Source organism: Carcharodon carcharias, chromosome 19, assembly GCF_017639515.1.
Source record: "Carcharodon carcharias isolate sCarCar2 chromosome 19, sCarCar2.pri, whole genome shotgun sequence".
In the NCBI taxonomy this organism is placed as follows: domain Eukaryota; kingdom Metazoa; phylum Chordata; class Chondrichthyes; order Lamniformes; family Lamnidae; genus Carcharodon; species Carcharodon carcharias.
The window spans coordinates 104,338,599-104,353,702 of NC_054485.1; the positions used below are offsets into that span (position 1 = coordinate 104,338,599).

At 44.7% G+C, this 15,104-nt stretch overlaps 1 protein-coding gene across 3 annotated transcripts in view; it reads left to right on the forward strand.

The window, feature by feature from the left end:
* Positions 1–15,104, forward strand: part of atf6b (activating transcription factor 6 beta) — a 109,050-nt gene that overhangs the window by 71,198 nt on the left and 22,748 nt on the right. For all 3 annotated transcript variants that reach the window (XM_041212240.1, XM_041212241.1, XM_041212242.1), the window contains 2 exons: positions 2,930–3,021; positions 10,299–10,445. In XM_041212240.1, the coding sequence (XP_041068174.1) occupies positions 2,930–3,021; positions 10,299–10,445 (239 nt within the window). The remainder of the gene's footprint in view (positions 1–2,929; positions 3,022–10,298; positions 10,446–15,104) is intronic.

The window sequence follows — 15,104 nt, forward strand, 5'->3', positions numbered from 1 at the left end:
ATCCATTCTAGTAAATCTCTTCTGTACCCTCTCCCAGAGCCTTTATGTACGTTTCATCAATGCATAAAATTATTGGAGCGTACACTCCCGGATTTGCTCAAATTGTGGCATCTCGTGTTGACAGCAGTGTAATTTGGAAATGTAATTTCGTGGAAACTATTCAGCTAATGTACAATACACAGCTGTTGTGGCCCTAAAGTCCAAGGTTGGAATTTGCACGTGTTTTCTGGCTGTGCGTTCATTGCCTGTCATTTGCTGGTGCAGTCGTCCAAGACCAGTTGTACTACTTTATTCGACCAGGAGAGGGTGATGTTGCCCCAGATTTAACTGCAGTGAATCTGCCTCAGATTCTGAACTCTTCCTCTCAGAATCTCGGTGTGTAGCCCTGAACCGCTCCAGTTTTCCTTACCTCCCTGTAGGCTTTTATCATCCAAACTGCATGTCACTTCTTACCTTGCAATTTATATTGTCTGTGCTTCTGCAACAGAACCTTTGATCGGATTGCTCAATTTGTTCAAACGTCTGTAATGAGACACGCTCATTGAATGATACAACACAGAAGGAGGCCACTCGCTCGCCGTGAATAAGCTGTCCAGTTAGCCCCAACACCTCATGCGTCTTTCTGTCGGCCCTGCAAGATTTTTCTCCCTTTTCAACTATTTATCTAATTGCCCTCTTAGAAGTTACTATTGAATCTGGGTCCACCCTTTTGAAGCAGTGAATTTCAGATCACAATAGCCCGCTGTGTAAGAACAAATCCCTCCTCATCTCACCTCTGGTTCTTCCACATTAGTTTGATGGGAAGTTCCAAAGTTGCCATTTAAGGCTGGGGAAAATTGGGGGCAGTAAAAATATAGGCATGAGAAGGAGGGAAAGTACATAACCATTACAACTTGGGTATGGTTCCACATTGACTATGTAAGTGGACGAGTAATCCTGGACTGAACTAATCCAGTCACGTGAGAATAAATCCCACCAAGGCATCTGAAGAGCTTAAAATTTAATCAATTAACTCTGAAATAAAAAATCTAGTCTCAATAATCATGAAACTACTGGATTGTCGTAAAAACCCACATGATTCACTAATGTCACATTGGAAAGGAAACCTGTGGTCCTTGCCTGGTCAGGCCTACATGTGACTCCAGCCCACAGTAATGTCATTGACCCTTAATTGCACACTGAAGTGCCTAGCAAGTCATTCAAATGCATCAAAACTGCTGTAAAAACTGTGGTCATTCAAGAAGGTGGCAACTTGGGATGGGGAATAAATGCTGGCCTTGTCAGTGAGGGCGACATCCCGTGAATGAATATAACAATACTCAAACCATTGGGGATCCTGTGTTGCAGCTGTACGGTCTGTTGGGAATTGCTGTATGATTACGGATAGCATTGGGAATGTTGAAATTCTGCCTTGGAAGCTGACTACTCAGTAATCACCGGACACTCTGTTGGATGAATTTGGGGTGCAAAATGCTGGCGGACAATAGAGTCCTACCCTCCAGTATCAGATGCAGATGCTGCTTGGCAGTGAGTAATGTAGAGGAGACCAAAAAGCAAGCAGGGGAGATTGATAGCATGTCAATCAATGCCTCCTGAGGCCTGAATCTATACAGTGCCACCTGCACAGACAGACAGGCAGGGGGTGATGTTTGTGCTTTTAATCCCGTAGCAATCCAGATTGAACGGTTTGTGCCCAATCCTCTTTTTTAAAAAAAAAGTAAAGGTTGACAGTTGACCTGAGGGAAGTCTTTATAAGAGCCACTCCCTTCTCCTAAAGGTAACAGCGAAAGTCATATAAAAAAGAGGGAAAGTAGAGTAATTATTAATAGAGTACTGTGTTGTACATTAAAGCATATTTCTGGTCTTTGAAATTTTTTTTCTATTCTTTCCTGGGATGTGTACGTCGCTGGCTAGGCAAACATTTGTTGCCCATCCTTAATTGCCCCTGGGAAGGTGGTGGTTGAACTGCTACACCCCACCTGGTGTGGATACACCCTCAGTGCTAATAGGATGGGAAGATAATTAAGCATACCTCTGAATCAGAAGTTAATATACAATCAGAAATAGCCAATGAACAACACACAGTTGTCTCCTTATCTGTAATGCTTGGTGTAACTTTCCTTCCATGGATTAACAGGATACATTGATGTGGTTAGGCAAGGAAAAGTGGGAGGAGGCTCATGTGGAGCACAAACACCAGCATAGACCAGTCTGTGCCTAGGCTGTAAATACGTCAGTGCTCCTGTGGTCACTCAGCCTTTGAACTCGGGGAGTCCCCAACATCCATGTCCTCAGTAGCCCATCTATGAAAGTCAATTTTCCATGACTCAGTAATTTAAGCAAAAACACACGTAGGGAATTTGTGAGAGAATGTAGTGCCCTGTTTAGTTTTTGAAGCTTTTATCTTTCGCTGACAAAAGATGTGTTTCTACTCTGGCTTTTTAGTGCAAATTCAGGCTTTGCAAAGCTGCAGTGTGCCACCATTTGATGAAGCAGCAGTGAGATTTTGGGGAAGTGACTGTAACTGGTTGAGAAGTCCACAAGATCTGGCAGACTAAGTTAAAGCTGCTCCTCGTTGTCCCCTCTCTTTGCCATCTAATGACAAATGGGAGGAAATGCCTGAGTTCCCTGAACGATTCTCTCTTGCCTAGTGACTGGTTACAGCAAAGCATTGTTTGCAACTGATCACCTCCATATTTGGCACAGGAATGATGCCAGATGTGAGATTGAAGGGTGGGGAGAGCGGGTGGTGAGGAGAAGCTAACTGGTCTGGACATGCAGCAACAAACTAAATTTCTGGCAGTCCTTCTGACTGTAGAGCTCTTGCTCTCTATCAGTTTACTAGATACCTCTCCAAGTGAAACAGATAGAGATTTGCACAGATTTGTTACATTTTTAGTGATGTGCACCCTGTCTTTCTGATTTTCAGAATACGGAATTGAAGTTGGGTTCGGGTAACCGTAAAGCAGTGTGTGTGATGGTCTTTCTCCTCTTTGTCGCGTTTACCTTTGGACCTGCCAGGTGAGAATGAGTCACTCTCTTCATTGGAAACAGAAACAATGCAGATGACCCCCTACCTGGCGCATCATCTTCCTCTAATTACCTTTTCTTGTTAAATTTGGACTACAGTGAAGAAGGCTCAAATGGACTTGAAACATTAACTCTGTTTCTCTCTCCACAGATGCTGTCAGACCTGCTGAGTTTTTTCCTGCAATTTCTGTCTTTATTTCAGATTTCCAGCATCCACAGTATTTTGCTTTTATCCAGTGTTGGTGGCTGGGGGTGCTTGGTGCTTGGCTCTTGGTCCGTCAGTGCCTCCATTTCAAAATTCTCATTCTTGTTTTCAAATCCCTCCGTGGCCTCACCCCCTCCCTAACTCTGTAAATTTCCTGCATCTACAACCCTGTAGGACAAAATATCCAACTTGATCAGCACCCCAACCACTACAATGAGCATTCAGTCCCTCCACTGCCAATGCACAATGGCAGCGTTGAGTACCGAAGCAGCTCATCAAGCCTCCTTTGGCATCTTCCAAACATGTAACCTCTGCCACCCAGAAGAACAAGGGCTGCAGATTAATGGGAGCACCACTACCCACAAGTTACCCTCCAAGCCACTCGCCATCCTGACTTGGAAATATCTCGTCCTTCCTTCAGTGCCACTGGGTCAAAATCCTGGAACCCCCTTCCTAACAGCATTGTGGGTGTACTTACACCACATGGACTGCAGTGGTTCAAGAGGGCAGCTCTCCACCACCTTCTCAAGGGCAATTGAGGATGGGCACAGCTGAATCCTGGCAGTTTTACCAACTCTTAACTGCACTCCTTTTGTAGTAATGATTGAACAATGGTGGCTTGGGTGATGGACCATATCATGCCCTCGTCTGGCAAAGTGACTTGACCTGGTGGCAATATCAATCACCTACCATCAAGCTCTAAGGCATCTGCTAAGCAATTCTTCCACCTGTAGCCCAGAGCAGATCATAGGGCAGGCAAGCAAGAGGTGCCTGTGTTTATTACCTTGTAAAAACTTTGCTCTTGTCCTTCATTCTCATGGGCCACCTGGGTCATGCAGTTGTTGATATGGGAAGTAAAATGCAGTGCGGTTGGATGGAGGAGCATATGAGGATCAGTATGCACCTAAAATCAAATGCTGAACAGAAGCTCCTCTTTGAAATATGATTTTTTTTTTTGCCCTTCTTTCTGAAAACCACTGCTGATTTTTGTTTTCTCTTTCGAGCTTTCCAAGGGCTTGTGTGTCGCTGTCATAAGAACATAAGAACCAGGAACAGGAGGAGGTCATTCAGCCCCTTGAGTCTGCCCTGCCATTCAATAAGATCAAGGCTGATCATCTTGTGTTTTGATTTCCACGTTCCCATCTAACCCCAATAACCTTAAATTCTTGTTAGGCAAGGGAATCAATCTACTTCTGCCTTAAAAATATTCAGGGACCCCGCCGCCACCACCTTCTGAGGCAGAGAGTTCCAAAGTCACATAACCCTCTGAGAGAAAAAAATTCTCCTCATCTCTAAAAGGCGACCGCTAATTTTAAAATAGTGTCCCCTAGTTCTGTACTTGCCCACAAGAGGAAGCATCCTTTTGACGTCCACCTTGTCAAGGCCATTCAGGACCTTGTACACTTCAATCAAATCACCCCTCACTCTTCTAAACTCCAGTGGAAACAAGCCCAGTCTGTCCTCACAAGGCAACCAGCTCATTCCAGGTATCAATGTAGACATGCTGTGGTTTGTGCCTAGGAGGCAGCATGATGCAATGCATAGTTTCCAAGTTGAAGCACATCCCTCTTCTTAGCCCAAGAATTAAGACATTTGTTAGAATTACAAAAGTAATAGCTCCCAGAATTAACTCAGGGTAATGGTGGGGGTGGGGATGGTTTCTCTGGACAGCACTTCCATTTACAAGCAACACCTTCCAAAGGGCACCCCAGAGCACTTTGCACTTGGCTTTTCTTTTGAAGTGCAGTCACTGTTGTACTGTAGGGAAATGGCGGCAGCCAATCGGCAAGCTCCCACGTATGACAGCCAGCCAGATAATGTTTGTTTTAGTTGAGGGATAAACGTGGCATTTATACCTTTCATGACCTGAGCACATTCCAAAGTACTTCACAACCAATTGAGTACGTTTGGAAGTGTGGTGGCTGTTGTGATGTAGAAAGTAGCCAGTTTGTACACAGCAAGACCCCACCAACAACCATGCCTTTTTAATAGTGATGTTGGCTAAGGGATGAATATTGGCCCAGGATCATCAGTGGGGAGCACCCCTGCTTCTCTTCGTGCCCATTCAATAGGCAAGACAGGGCTTCAGTTTAATGTCTCGTCCAAACGACAGCGACTCCAGCGTCCCCAGCAGAACTGCACTAGAAGTGTCCACCTAGATTTTGTGCTCCATTCTCTGCAGTGGGGTTCAAACCCATTCAGAGGTGAAAATGCTACCTACTGACCCAAGGCCGACCTGATGTGAAATCTTGGCCCATCCCTGAGGCCTTCTGGAATAAAACCGCGTTGAGTTATCCAAAGGGAACCCACTGCGGTCGTTGGTGGTCAACCACTAGACTAACCTATCAGTAAACCATGAAGCACAGATAACAGTCGGACAGAAATCTGATTATGTCCAGAGCCCTAGTCTGAAAGCCTGTGCCTTATGTTTGCCTACCGCTTTGGGTAAGCGACTACTTCCTCGGCTTGGAGCTCACAAAACTGCAAAAGTATTAATGTTCAAACAGCTGGCACATCAAGAATCGTCACTGTACTGTCTCTATACTGTACTGTTGCCAAACTTCAACTAAAAATGCCACCTTTCAATCATACAGCTCTCACTTTTCCCCTAGGAGCACAAATTTCTTTAGGAACATTAGACTTGGGAGCAGGCCATTCAGCTCCTCCAGCCTGCTCTGCAACTCAATTAGATCATGGCTGATCTTGTTGTGTCTCAACTCCACTGTGCCATCTGCAGCCCCCCCCCCCCCCCCCCCCCCCCCCCCCCCCCCCCCCCCCCCGCCGCCCTGCCCCCAACCAACCAATATCCCTTGTCTATCAAAGTCTATCAAAAAATCAGTCTGATTTCAGCCAGGTCTACAGCCTGGGCTGGCAGTAATATGAAGACTGGCCACAGTCTGATTTTAGGTGTGCAGCCAACAGTAGCCACTCACACAAAGCTATAGGCATTGTTTTACTGAGGGACAGATAACTACATGTTAACCTGTCACCCTGTTTATCAAAGTACATGTAGGGAGTGTTAGATTGAAAAGAAGCAAGGTCCACCTTGTTTGCCTTCTCGCATTCTGGCAGTCGCATGATTTTTAAACACTCGTTCTTCTTATCAAATCATGACCTCATTTCCCCCTGCACCTCCCCTCCCCCCACCGCTTTGCTGCCTAATCTCTGGAATTTCCTCCCTCCATTTCTCTGGATATCTATATCTCTCTCCTTTTAAGACACTCCTTTAAAATCTACCTCTTTGATTGAGCATGTGCCCCAATACCTCCTTGTGTGGCATTCTGTTGACTTTTATTTGATTATGCTCCTGTGAAGTGCCTTGGACCCTATTCCTATGTCAGAGGTACTATATAATTGTAACTTGTTACAGTAATTATAATAAGAGATGTTGACAACTCTTCACAATCAATCTCTATCAGTGAGTCTGTAATGGACCTAGACATGGAGTGAGGAAAGCCTTCAGTTGTGGGGAGCTTTGGGAACCATGGGCTGCCAATCAAGCGCTGCACTGTCTGAGGGACCATCTTTCCAATTTAAAAAAAAATTCAATTGTACAGCGCCTTTCATTAGTGTTTCAACACTCTTTACAACCAATAAGGTAGTCTTGAAGTGTAGTCACTGTTGTAACATAGGAAACACAGCAGCCAATTTGCGCAATAAGCACTAAACCAAGGCCTATACAAAAACAGAAAAACTGCAGATGCTGGAAATCCAAAACGAAAACAGAATTACCTGGAAAAACTCAGCAGGTCTGGCAGCATCGGCGGAGAAGAAAAGAGTTGACGTTTTGAGTCCTCATGACCCTTCAACAGAACTAGATGAATCCAAGGAAGGGGTGAAATATAAGCTGGTTTAAGGTGTAGGCGGGGGGGTTTGGGGGAGAGAAGTGGAGGGGGTGGTGTGGTTGTAGGGACAAACAAGCAGTGATAGCAGATCATCAAAAGATGCCACAGACAACAGAACAAAAGAACACATAGGTGTTGAAGTTGGTGATATTATCTAAGTGAATGTGCTAATTAAGAATGGATGGTAGGGCACTCAAGGTATAGCTCTAGTGGGGGTGGGGGGAGCATAAAAGATTTAAAAATATTTAAAAATAATGGAAATAGGTGGGAAAAGAAAAATCTATATAATTTATTGGAAAAAACAAAAGGAAGGGGGAAGAAACAGAAAGGGGGTGGGGATGGAGGAGGCAGCTCAAGACCTAAAGTTGTTGAATTCAATATTCAGTCCGGAAATGAAGCCCAACGCAAACTGGAGGAACAACACCTCATCTTCCGACTAGGCACTTTACAGCCTTCTGGACTGATACCCCCCACTAAACCAGCTTATATTTCACCCCTTCCTTGGATTCACCTAGTTCTGTTGAAGGGTCATGAGGACTCGAAACGTCAACTCTTTTCTTCTCCACCAATGCTGCCAGACCTGCTGAGTTTTTCCAGGTAATTCTGTTTTTGTTTTTGTTACTAAACCAAGGCCCCCTGCCCCCTCGAGGGTGTAAAATATCCTATGGCCACTATTGTGAAGAAGAGCAGTGAAGTTTTTCCCCCTCTATCCTGGCCAATATTAGTCGCTCAACCAACATCACTTTTTTCTTGAAAAAATAAATCATCGCATTACTGCTTATGGGAGCTTGCTGTGCGCAGAGAGATTTGGGATGTCCCGAGGTTGCGAAAAGTACCGGCAAGATGCTGTTGTTCCTGTGTCAGTCACACACAGCTACTAATTTGGCACCAAGGAAAAGTAGCCTTGCCCAGGGACACGAGAGTGGTTGATGTCTGAAATGGTGAAGTGTTATAGTGGTGTTATAGCGGGCTTGAAGAATGTTGTGGCAGAACATAGGGAGCCCTCGAAATGAAAAGTGTCCCATTCTCTGATGTTAAAATGCTTGAAGGGGGGAAAAAAATTTCTTGCATTTATATAGCACCTTTCATAACCTCAGAACATCCCAAAGTGTTTTATGCCTAATGAAGTACTTTTGAAGCTTAATCACTGGTTTAATACAAGAAACGCAGCAGCCAATTTGTGCACTGCAATATTCCACAAACAGCAATGCAATGTATTTTTATGAACTTGGCTGGGCTACATATTGGCCAGGACACTGGAGGCACTCACCTCTTTGAGTAGTAGCTCTGGGACAGTCTTTTGACTGAGAGAGCAGATGTGGCCTTTTTTTCATAAGTTATGGCGGCATTGAGAAGGCCGGCATATATTGACCATCCTTCAGTGCCCTTGAGAAGGTGGTGATGAGCCACCGTCTTGATCCGCTGCAGTCCATGTGGTGTAGGTACACCCACCGTGCTGTTAGGGAGGAAGTTCCAGGATTTTGATCCAGTGCCAGTAAAGGAATGGTGATATATTTCCAAGTGTGACTTTGGGGGGACTTCCAAGTGGTGGTGTCCGCATGCACCTGCTGTCATTGTCCAAGATGGTCATATTTGTGGGTTTGGAAGGTGCTGTTGACAAAGCCTTGCTGGGTTGCTGCAGTTCATCTTTTTGATGGTACAGGCTACAGTCCAAAAGATGGCATCTCAGAGGGTGCAACACTGGGAGAGCCAGCTTGGTCTCTGTCACCAGAGTGGGGCTTAAATCCATGAGCTTCTGATTCAGAGGTGTGGGTGCTACCCACAAAGCCTTGACCATTCAGCACTGCAGGGCATTCATCGTGTAACATACAAAGACGGCAAGACAATGACCCAGTTCACAGTGAGGCTCTTTTATAAAAAGAACAAGAAATGCTGGAAGTACTCAACAGGCCAGACAGCACCTTTGGAGAGAAGAACAGCGTTAACATTTTGAGAGCCTTTAATTTTAATATTTGGATTTATTTTGCAGGGCCGGATGCAGGAAGGTGGGATTAGAAAGGGCACCTGGATGCCCTCGGGCTGGCATGGACAAGATGGGCCGAATGGCCTCCTTCTGTGCTGTAACTTTTCTATGGTTCTATGGCTCTTCTTTAATGGGGGTATAAGCAATAGACATTTTTGTCTGGTGATACAGGAAAATCAGTGTCACTTTCCCCTAGTCCAGTTAAAATAGTTGAGCTTGAAGTAAGCCTTTATTTATCCACACTTTGAATTAGTTTTAATCAACCCCCTTCTCCCAATGAAAATGTTTAGACGGCTGTTATCGTTAAATTGTTACATTGCATGTGTTTAACGAACCACCTTTCCTCTAACTAGATCTGATTCTTGCTCAGTGATGTTTGTGGTTTTGGGTTGAAACGAAACTCCACTTAATTACAGGCCTCTGTTTTACTGACTAATTTTTACACAAAATACACACTTGTTGCATGTTCCGCCCTCTAATTTCACTCATACTGCACAGAGCTATCATTAAACAGCAAAAGTCACTGGCTGCGGAGGTGCTGCTGTTGTCTGGATCGAGCTTGCACTTTTGCTAACACTCTGTCAGCCTCAAACCAGGAACCATGTTGGCGCAGTTTGTAGGTGGTGTTTCCCAGTTGATCAGATCAATAACCTTCAAATGCAAATCCTTGTGCTTAACCAAAGACTACTCACCAAAGCTACGTACATTGTTAAAAAAAAGGAAGAACTTCATTTGTAAAGTGCCTTTTATGACCCAAAGTGCTTTGCAGCACACTTTGCAAGTATTTTTTTGCAATGTCACTCAGAAAGTAACACAGTCACACAAACAGCAACATGATAATGACCACATCTCTTCTCTCCACCCCCGCCCAAAGCACGGTTGACTGAAGGATGTCAAAAACACTGGTGAGAGTTCTCTTGCTGCTCAGAATAGAGGTCGTAGGGATTTTTATGTCCGTCGCAGAGGGAAGACAGGACCGCCTGCAGTTTAACATCTCACCTGAAGAACTGCAATCCTCCTTGTCACACTCCCCCAGCACTACAATGAGAGCATCAGTCTGGATTTTGTCCTGAGGTCTGGAATGTGGCCTTTGAACCCATGATGATCTGACTCGGACAAAAGAGCACTGTCCACTCTGTTGCAACTTACGGCCTTTTACTGTTCAAATTTCTAATGACCATTTTTTATCCTTCTCCCTGCCCCTCTCTCATTCCCACTCTCCCGCTCATGCCAGTATAACGGAGAAGAAACCAGATCTCTTTCAAAAACAGGAAGACAGTACATATGTCAAGAGGCACCTACTGGCTTTCAAGGAGGAGCCAGGCACAGACACCTTGACAGAGGAAACAACGAAGGATTACACGCAGAAAGACAAATTCAGGTAACAAAGCACTTCAGGTAAATCAGTGAGAGATTTTCCATTTTTGCACATTGGGTGGTTAAATGTTGCTTTCGCGATGCATTTGATTAGCGTTGAATTAAAGAACATTCCAGAAGAACCCAAGTTGGATTTGCGCTTCTGAGATCCGAGCGTCATATGTTGATTTTTCTTCTTTTGGTCACAAGCTGGTGCGTTGTAGATCTTGAACTGTGCAAAGGTACGATGGACTATTAACCAGCATGTCTGCATATTTGGAGGAGTGGCTTGTGTTGAATGCTGATCTAAGTTACCAATGAAAAGGTTTAATTTAGAATTAACAGAGCAGATCAAAGGAAAGACAGATCGTTGATGTTCCAGGTGTGTAACCTGAGAACAGCTCCCCACCACACATCTGTGCCATTGCCAGGACCATCTCCATAACAACACCCTGTCTTGGCTCATTTGCTACTAAAGCCTTCATCCATGCCTATGTTACCTCTAGATCTGGCTATTCCAGCTCACTCCTGGCTGCTGTCTCACCTCCCATAAACTTTTATTCATCCAAAATTCTGCTGCCTTAAGTCCTAACTCCCACCAAGTCCTATTTTGATATAATTCCTGTGTTCACTGGCCTACATGGGCTTCTGGTTAAGCAACACCCTGATTTTAAAATTATATCCTTGCTTTCAAATCCCTCTATGGACTTGCTCCTCCCTAACTCCGTAACCACCTCCAGCCCATAACCCTCCTAGATCTCTGCACTCCTCCAATTCGAACCTCTTGAGCATCCCTGATTTTAATGACTCCTCCACTGGTGGCTGTGTCTTCAGCTGCCAGGACCCTAAACTCTGGAATTCCCCTCCCCCCCCCCCAAACTCCTCTAATTCTCTCAACCTCTTTCTCCTCCTTCAAGGCACTCCTTAAAACCTATCTCTTTAAATAAGTTTAGATAACCTGCCCTAATAACTTGCATCACTTGGTGTCTAATTTTGTTTGCTTTTTGGTTAACTACATTGAAGACAGTCTATAAATGAACTGGGCTACATACAAAACAACAAAATATTTTCTCTTTACATCTGTTGACTCATTAGTTTAGTATTTACAGCATATTTTGTTCTTTTCAGACTTCCAGCATTTGCAGGTTTTTTCTTGCTTTCAGTTGCTACTGGTGGGATGGGTTTTGTTGTGTTTGAGAAAGAGGGAGCGCTTTCAACATTCAAATAGAATCATGCAATGCAGCAGGAGGCTTTTCAGCACATTGTACATGTGCTGGCTCTTTGAAAGAGCTATCCCACTAGTCTCACTCCCCCACCTCCTTTCATCCCTTCAAGTATTCATCCAGTTTCCTTTGGAAAGTTACCATTGCTTCCAGCACCCTTTCAGGCAGTGCATTCCAGACCATATAACAAGGTGGTGATGAACTGTCATCTTGAACTGCTGAACTGTCTGATGTAGGAACACCCCTACTGCTGTTTGGTAGGTGTTCCAGGATTTTGATCCAGTGAAGGAATGATGATATAGTTCCAAGACAGGATGGTGTATGACATGAAGAGGAATTTGCAGGTGATGGTGTTCCGATATGTTTGCTGCCCTTTTCCTTCTTGGTGGTAGAGGTTGCCGGTTTATAAGGTGCTGTCGAAGGAGCTTTGGTGAGTTGCTGCAGTGCCTCTTGTAAATGGTACATGCTGCTGCCATGATGCACCAGTGGTGGGGAAGTGAATCTTGAAGGTGGTGGACGGGGTGCCGATCAAACAGGCTGCTTGGTGTTGATCTTCTTGAGTGTTTTTGGAGCTGCACTCATCCAGGCAAGTGGAAAGTATTCAGTCACATTCCTGACTTGTGCCTTGTAGATGGTGGGACAGGTTTTGGGAAGTCAGGAGGTGAGACACTTGCCCCAGAATTCCCAGCCTCTGACCTGCTCTTGAAGCCACCATATTTAATATGGCTGGTCCAGTTCAGCTTTTGGTCAATGGTAACCCCCCAGGATGTTGAAAATGGATTTAGCGATGGTAAAGCCATTGAATTTCGATGGGAGATGGTTAGATTCTCTCCTATTGGAGGCAACCGTCGCCCACCACTTATGTGGTACAAATATTACTTGCTACTTATCAGCCTGAATTGGCCCAGGTATTGCTAAATGTGGGCATGGGCTACTTCAGCATCTGAGCAGTTGCGAATGGTGCTGAACACTGCAATCATTCCACTTCTTACTTTATGGAGGGAAGTCATTGATGAAGCAGCAGTAGATGGTTGGACCTTGGTCTTAACCCCGAGGAACTCCTACATTGAAGATCTGGGGCTGAGATAATTGGCCTCCAAGCACAATCATTTTCCTTTCTGCTAGGTTTGACTACAGCTATTGGAAAGAGACCACCTTGATTCCCATTGTCTTCAATTTTGCAAGGACTTCTGATGTCACACTCGGCCAAATGCTGCCTTGATGCCAAGGACAGTCACTCACACTCCACCTTCAGAATTCAGCTCTCTTGGCTATGTTTTGACCAAGGCTGTAATGAGGTCTGGAGCCAAGTGGCCCTGGCTAAACCTAAATTATGCATTGGTGATGAGGTTGCTGAATAATTGCCGTTTGATAGCACTGTCGACAACACCTTCCATCACCTTGCTGATTGAGAATAGACTGACGGGGCAGTAAATGGGCAGGTTGGATTTGTCCTCTTTATGGACAGGACATAACTGGGCAATTTTCCACATAGCTGGGTAGGTACCAGTGTTGTAGCTGTACTGGAACAACGTGGCTAAGCGTGCGTCTGGAGCACAAAAGTCTTCAGTACTATTGCCGGAATATTCTCAGGGCCCATAGCCTTTGCAACGTCCAGTACCTTCAACTGTTTCTTGATTTCATGTGGAGTGAATTGAATTGATTGAAGATCAGCAACTGTAATGCTGGGGACCTCGGGAGGAGGCTGAGCTGGGCCATTCACTTGGCACTTCTGTCTGAAGGTTGTTGTCTTTGTAGTAACATCATGGGGAGTGAGAAAATAGCAAGCCCTTTGCTTCCAGTACACCTTTGATAAGATTCACATGCACTTCCTTAACAAGCCAAGGTCAATATGTATCCAAAGTCACAAATCTGAGTTAGAGGCTGATGAGAGAAAAAAAAATCATTAATTATACACAGATTAAGGCTGCAACACAGGAAGAAGAAAGGGTTGCTTTTATTATCCCCAGTGTTTTGACAGACCTGTATGTGGGGGCAGTGGGGGGATGATTCAGACAGACACACATTTCCCTGGGAGTCTGACAGATGGATGGACTTATCCCAAGGCAGCTGGAGGGGTGGGATGGATTGAAGTTGCATTTGCAGTGCAAGGCAGTTAAATTCACTGATGATTGGGGTGAGGTGCATTATAGATGTAGCCACAATCCCGCAGAGAGCTTGATAAGGATTTGAATCTGAGCTGACTGGCAATCGAAGTTTACTACAGACTAGTTCAGGATACCACATGTTGAACATTGGAACAGCTATGGGTGTACAGCACGTGTGGGGATTAAACTGAGCGAGGGGGTGCTGAAAAATACCAGCGGGGGTTCATTGGCCCCGTCACTTACTGTGGACTCTGGGTGATGTTGGTCATTTTTAGGGGCTTCGAATGCCTGGCATTCCTGCTGAAACTGGAGTGTGACCTGATCAGGCTGTACATAAAGAGGCACCTGGGGCCCCTGGAAGAAATACACAAGCGAGTAACACGTTCAGTCCCTGTTTACTGGGGTCTGGGAGAAAGAGCACTTAGCAACCATTTGGCAAGAGTCACTCCACTGGACATCTGAGGAGAAAACCAAAGCTAATAAGTTAATAAGCGATGTAGAGAAAGGAAAGAACGCTTTCAGCTGTACCAAAGCAGAAAGATGAGAACATGTTTGTGATTTGGACTGCCGTGTACACTGAGATCAGCAGTTAAGATGGGCTGCAGCCAGGCTGAGGCAAACCTGTATGCATTTAAACCGCTGAATGAAGCATTGAAAAGATAAGGGTGGATTGGACTGAATGAGCTCAAAAGCCTATGACCTAAACATTCATTGTAATTTAGTTTTTTATTTTGGCTGTCTGTTCCAAGTCCCATTCGTTCATCAGCCCTTGTTCACTGACCTACATTAGCCCCCGGTCCACTTATGCCTCAATTTTAACATTCTTATCCATGTTTTCATATCGCTGCATGGACTCACCTTTCCCCATGTCTCTACCTTCTCCAGCCTTACCATCTTCAGATACCTGTAACCCTCCCATTTTGGCCTCGTGCACACTCCTGACTTTAATTGCTCCACCCTTGGTGGCTTTGCCTTAAACTGCCTCTGTGCTGATCCCTGGAACTGCCTTCTTAAACCTCTCCACCTCCCCCCCGTTAAGACTGCTTTTTAAAACCTATGCCTTTGGCCAAGCTTTATGGCCATTTACCCTATTAAAAAAAAGGACATTTCCCTATGTTAAAGGCGCTATATAAGTAAAAGTTTTCCGCATGTGCAGAATTAGTAAGTACTTTAAACTGCAGGCTGTGAAAAGACATAAAGTTACACATTCAGCTATTTTTTAATACTGTTATCTTGAACCTGGTCACTGGTGATGCTTTCCTTCTCTGTGATCAGAGTGGTGTTCCAACACTTAAAGAGTTAAATATGATCTACTATGCTGAAAATATATACATGTTAATCTTTCAGCGAATC